The sequence below is a fragment of the Cricetulus griseus genome (assembly GCF_003668045.3).
Source record: "Cricetulus griseus strain 17A/GY chromosome 1 unlocalized genomic scaffold, alternate assembly CriGri-PICRH-1.0 chr1_0, whole genome shotgun sequence".
NCBI lineage: Eukaryota > Metazoa > Chordata > Mammalia > Rodentia > Cricetidae > Cricetulus > Cricetulus griseus.
Window position 1 is genome coordinate 129,556,115 of NW_023276806.1, and position 5,724 is coordinate 129,561,838.

Sequence of the window (5,724 nt, forward strand, 5' to 3'; positions counted from 1 at the left end):
TAGTCACATCCACTCTCCCCTTCCTGTCTCTAGCTTGCTGGTCCCTCCATCTGGAAAGCCCGAGGGAAGAATAATGCATTTCCATTATTTTCTTCTGGACGAACTCCCAATTCCCACTTTTACTGTTTTCTCAGTACAAATACAAGGATTTCCTGCAGGCTTGTGCAGTCACTTATGTTCCTCTGCTCACACAGCTGTTTGCCTTTTCTTCACAATGCCAATAGCTATCAACACACCACAGTAAGTGTCTGCTTACAGGATCCCAGACGATAGAGAACTAACAGGTCAGGGCCTAATTTACACTATGCCAATCCCCAAACTCTACCCCCTTTCTTCTACCTAATTTCTTTCTGTCTGCAATTCCCTACCTCCAAGCCTAATATAATGAAGGCTAAATTTGGGCATAAAAAGACAACACAGTTTGTACTTTTGGTTTCAGACTTTTTTTTCAGTTCATTTCCATAAAAACATAATATAAAAGGCAATGCCACCATCTTCCCCTCCTGGGGGTGTTCCATCAAGTTGGTCTAAGCTGCTGCAGTGATTCATAGCTCATCATGAGATCTGTGCAGGGCATGGTCACAGAGATCTGCAAATAGTACAGGACAATTTGAAGGAAACGGCCACTCTCACAAAACCCCTCTCAAGGAACTGACAACCACCACCACCACCACCACCACTCTTCAAAGGATATTTGTATAAATGACAAATCCTCACTCCTGTATCTAAGGTGACAAATAGAGACACATATTCTGAAAGCTGATGGGTAGAGACCAGAGAGATTCCTCCAATCCCTAAGCCGAGGGGGATGGACGCCAGTTGTGGGACATCCATCAGTGGTGTGAGTGTGTGGCCACACTCTTGTGTGGTAAAGGAAGTAAATAAAGGGGGCGTGGCTTGGGAAGTGGCTTACCTGTTCGTTTACTGCAAAGTTTGTCTTTAACATTGTCAGACTCTCGGGAAAAGAATTCAATAAGTTCATCTTCATATTCCTCCACAATGCTCTCACACTGTCAAGCCAAAAGACACAGTGACACAGGGGCAAAGATGGGGCAAACCCATGGGAAACTGACACGGGAAAAGACACTGACCCAACTCTCCACTTGGTTTTTTGGGGGATTTTTGGAGACAGGGTCTTATGTAGCCCTGGCTGGCCTGGAGCTCACTATGTGGACCAGGCTAGCCTCAAACTTATGGCGATCTTCCTACCACTGCATCTTGAGTGTTGGAATTATAGAGGTGAAACACGGCATCTGCCTCCAATCCCTAACTTATGCCCAGCAATCCCCATTCACTTCCAAGATCCCGCTATCCACAACAACTCACCGCAAACTTGAGGGTGCCACTGATATCTGAATCGATTCGGATGCCCTGTAAGTCTAGTTCACTGGATTCTCCATTCCGGCCCACAACGCGTACATAGTTCTTGCGGTGTGTAGAAGGGTCAATCTGTTCCCCATACTCCTTCATGCGGTCACAAACCTCCTCGAGCAGCTCTGTGAGGTGGGCTTCTGAGCGGGCGTAAGGGACCTAGAATGTACTCAGCTTTAGGTAGCTCCTTCCACCTCAATCTGCACACTTACTTTCCCTTGCAAATCTAGCTCTGACAACTCATTTTAAAAAAAGAAAAAAAAAATCATCCTAACAAATACAGTTTGAATGTCTGTCCATTCTTCCTTCCTCTCAAATTACCTTCACACGTACCTATTTTGATAGGTTTTCTTTTGGAGCAGGGCCTCATCCTGTAGTCGTGGGTAGCCTTGAACTCAAAGAAATCCACCTGCCTCTGTCCCCCAAATGCTGGGAGAAAAGGAGTGTGCTACTACTCTGAGCAAATGTACAACCTTATTCTACCTGATTATAAAATCCAGAGAAAAAAGACAGGCACCATTAACTCCATATTACAGGTAGAAGCCACTTTGATTAACTAAGGCATAGTGGCATATACCTTTAATCCCAGCACCCAGGAGGCAGAGGCAAAGACAGGTGGATCTCTGTAAATTCAAGGCCAGCCTGGTCTACATAGTGAGCTCAACAACAGGCAGAGCTACAAAGTAGGACCTGGTCTCCAAAAAACAAGCGAGCACACAAAAATAAGAGGTGGTATAGGTTCTGATGATAGCACACCGACACACTTGGCAAGAACGTTTCCTTGTAGGGCTGGAGAGATGGCTCAGCAATTAAGAGCACTGGCTGCTCTTCCAGAGGACCTGGGTTCAATTCCCAGCACCCACATTGCAGCCTACAACGGACTGTAACTCTAGTTCCTGGGGATCTGACACCGCCACATAGACATACATGCAGGCAAAACACCAATGCACATAAATGTTTCCTTGTATATTACTTACTAGGTATAGCTTTGTGTATTTATTTTCTTTTTTAATATGCATAGGTGTTTTGCCTGCATGTGTATCTGTTTGAAGGTGTCAGAACTCCTGGAGCCGAAGTTATAGACAGTAGTGAGGTGGGAATTGAACCTGGGTCCTCTGGAAGAGCAGCCAGTGCCCTTAACTTTTGAGTTAACTCTCCAGCCCCTGTGCATAGTATATCTTATGTTCCTAACTAACAAACTTCTTGAATACAAATCTTTATTTTATGTATGACTGTTTTCTTGCATTTATGCATGCCTAGTGCCCACAGACAACAGGAGGAGGACATCAGATTCCACAGAAGAAGTTACAAACCACGATGTGGGGACTAGCATTTGAACCAAGTTCTGAAGAGCAGCAAGTGCTCCTAACCACTGACCCATGTCTCTAGCTCCAAGGAAGACTCTGAGGACATGCAGGGATTACAGGAGAGTACCAGCATGCTGGGCTTATGGGATGCTAAGGACCAAACCCAAGGCGTTGTGTGTTCTAGGCTAGCACTGTCATCTGAACCACACTCCCAGCTGGTGAAGACCTTTTGTTCTTTTTTAAATGAATGTATGTATTCTATGCTACTATAGTGAAACAAGAGTCCTGTGAACTAGGGATGTGGAGAAAAAGACTGCAAGGCCTCGGGGAGCAGAAACAATGAGTTGAGGTTTGGAGCCAAGAAATATGTAGGTTACGAGCTTCCAGCATCTTCCAATAAGCCCTGCCGTGGTGGTGTTTGTGCGGCAGGGTCTCAAATAGTCCAGGCTGACCTCGAACTCTTGATCATCCTGCATCTACCTCCCAGTACTGGGATTACAAGCATGCAATAGCACACTTGGCGTACAGCCCAATCTTTCAGAATGTTCCGATTGGTTGATTGGCTTTTCGTTTTGTTTCTTTTCCCTTTGAAGACAGTATCTAATTCTGCAGTCCACACTGGCCTGCTCAGAACTCAGAGAGATCCTCCTACTTTAGCTTCTGAGTGCTGGGATTATTACAGGTCATATGCCGTCTGCTTTCTTCACTTCCGAACTAAGCCCAGTTCCTAGTCAAAGCCTGGGTGGGCATCTGGGGGAACAGTAAGTTACCTCCACAACTGACTGGCTGCCGTCTGGATTGATCCGGAAGGATCCCATCTGAATGGTCTTCTTGGGGTCCACTCGGGAAATTTCCCATTCTAATTCATCCACCAGAGCCCTGCAAGCTGACGCCAGGGAAGAGAAACGGGGGTGGGGATGTAGACGAGAGTGGGGGTGGGGTGGGGATGCGGACAGACGAGAGTGGGCTCAACCCAGGGACTTCTGTCCATCTTTGTTCCAAGCTTTGGATCTTACACCTCCCAAGGGTCGGCTTCCTCCCACTTCTCCTTGTCTCCTTCCTTTGTGCCTTTTACCTCCACAGTGTAGATCCTGGCTCCTTCGAGCCCAAGCAGTTCCCAGCAGGACCCCCAGAAGTAGGGCCAGCCAACCCCAGCCTTTCATCTTTAGCGTACCGGGGTCGCTCCACCTGGATTCGTGTGAAAAACAAAACAAAGGTGTGAGGAGACAGATCCATTTTCCCCCCCTAGCCCGCCACCCTTCATCCCGAGGCCCTCAGAGGCCCTCAGAGGCCTCAGTGCGACTGGTTCCATTATCCAGGAAAAGGCCAAGTTACAAACACCCGAGGGACTAGAGGGCCCCGGGGTTGGGGAATGGGAAGTGAGAACTCAGGACCGGGACTCAGTTCCAGAAACTATGTCCTCCACAGGTGATTGGCATTTCAGCGTTGCACGCTGAGGGCTCACAGAGCTATGCAGCAGCTATGGGATGGGATGATCAATCACGCGAGGACCACGGGAGAAAGGGGCTGCCCACAAGGAACGATCCATCAGTCGGGCCACGAGGCCAGCGGGAACACTCCATAACTCAGGGCCTATGTGGACCTAGCACCAAGGGATCCAGAATCCTCCTTTCCAGCATGTAAGTCGTCCCCGTGCAGACCGGCCCCTTTTCTAAGGACTCCGCCATTGCTGTCGCTCGGGTCCCTTCCCAACCGGGGGGCGCCCACAGCCTCTGATGCTCGCATCTGTCCCACCTCTGCTCCCACGGCCGCCGTGGCCCAGGCACTGGGAAGCCGCCGGACTCTCACTTTGTTTTCTGTGACTCCCGACCCTAGCAGCTGTCTGGGAGGAGCGAGGCTGCCCCGGCTTCTCCAGCGCCCGCCAGGCTCAGGGTGGCCAGGGACTGCCTGGCCCAGCGGCCCGCACCTAACTAGGCACCTAAGCAGGGACCTGATGGAGCCATGCAAGCCCCGACCCGAAGCCGATCCTAAGCCCGCCCCTCCAAACTCTCGCGCGAACAGGCAGTTTAGGGGCGCCTCCGGGACAGCGAGGACCCCTCGGAAGGTTTAAGGACCCAGACTTGCGTGGCGGATCCGTCCACGTGACCACCCGAAAGAACAAAGGTAGCCTAGCCCAAGGTGAGGACCCAGCTCGAGTGATGCGTGGGGATGATGCATCAGCCCAGGTGGGCTAGGACTTCCAGGTAGATGCAATTAGTGGAAGGGAGACCCAGGTTTCCATAGACAAAGCGTTCATTACGCAGGAAACTACATTTCCCAGGAAGCTCTGCGGTACCAAGCTTTGACAGCAGCTACAGGTCTTTTTGGTTTGTGTTTTTAAACTAGTTGTTAGTTTCCTCTTGTGCCTAACTAATAAATTATCGTGATTATGTATGTATGTATGGGGAAAATCACTTTTGGCATTACCTGCCTTTTCAGGCGTTCTTGGAGAGTCCTTCAAGTTATCTTCTGATAATATTAGCTCTCAGACTGTGACTTTCCTAGGGCTACTCTCTGAAATCCCAGCACATCGCTGCTACTATTATATTGCTGTGCAGCCCAGGATGGCCAGAACTGTTAGGATTACAGGCAGACACCAAACCTGACTTCACCCGTCTTAAGATAAACTGGGATTTGTGATCTTTTTATGTGTTTAGGGTGCTAGGTAATTACAGCAATGACCGAACACTGTCCAGGGGAAATTATATCCCTCCTGGATATACCCATTTGGACTCCAGAATCTAACCTTCATTTCTTCTTCTTTTTTTTTTTTTTTAAAAGTTTCTCGAAAAAGGGTTTCTCTGTGGCTTTGGAGGCTGTCCTGGAACTAGTTCTTGTAGACCAGGCTGGTCTCAAACTCCAGAGATCCGCCTGCCTCTGCCTCTAGAGTCCTGGGATTAAAGGCGTGCGCTGCCACCGCCGGACCTCTAACCTTCATTTCTAAGTGTAGATCTGAACACAATTATAATTTTTCTTTTTTTCAGTGAACAATGAATAAAACAAGAGGTGAGGTCAGCAGCCAAAGAACCCCACACTAACAGTTTTC

At 48.7% G+C, this 5,724-nt stretch overlaps 1 protein-coding gene across 2 annotated transcripts; it reads right to left on the reverse strand.

Annotated features, from left to right (window-relative positions):
• Window positions 1-420: 420 nt before the first annotated feature.
• Window positions 421-4,675, reverse strand: Cnpy2 (canopy FGF signaling regulator 2). Of its 2 annotated transcripts, none has more exons than XM_027392755.2 (6): window positions 4,488-4,675; window positions 3,754-3,866; window positions 3,449-3,564; window positions 1,327-1,530; window positions 914-1,010; window positions 421-589 (listed from the first exon to the last, which is right to left on the reverse strand). In XM_027392755.2, exons 2-6 carry the CDS (start codon window positions 3,839-3,841, stop codon window positions 546-548), a joined length of 549 nt encoding a protein of 182 aa, XP_027248556.1. In that variant the 5' UTR covers window positions 3,842-3,866; window positions 4,488-4,675; the 3' UTR covers window positions 421-545. The 2 variants fall into 2 exon arrangements, with proteins under 2 accessions (XP_027248556.1, XP_027248555.1); XM_027392754.2 differs by having other exon boundaries at window positions 4,434-4,674.
• Between the last annotated feature and the right edge of the window lie 1,049 nt (window positions 4,676-5,724).

Coding starts and splice junctions, on each gene's coding strand:
- Cnpy2 (XM_027392755.2), bottom strand. CDS start 3,841: ATGAAAGGCTGGGGTTGGCTGGCCCTACTTCTGGGGGTCCTGCTGGGA. Junction 3,565..3,753: donor CCAGGATCTACACTGTGGAG/GTAAAAGGCACA, acceptor CCCTGGCGTCAG/CTTGCAGGGCTCTGGTGGAT. Junction 1,531..3,448: donor GCAGCCAGTCAGTTGTGGAG/GTAACTTACTGT, acceptor AGTACATTCTAG/GTCCCTTACGCCCGCTCAGA.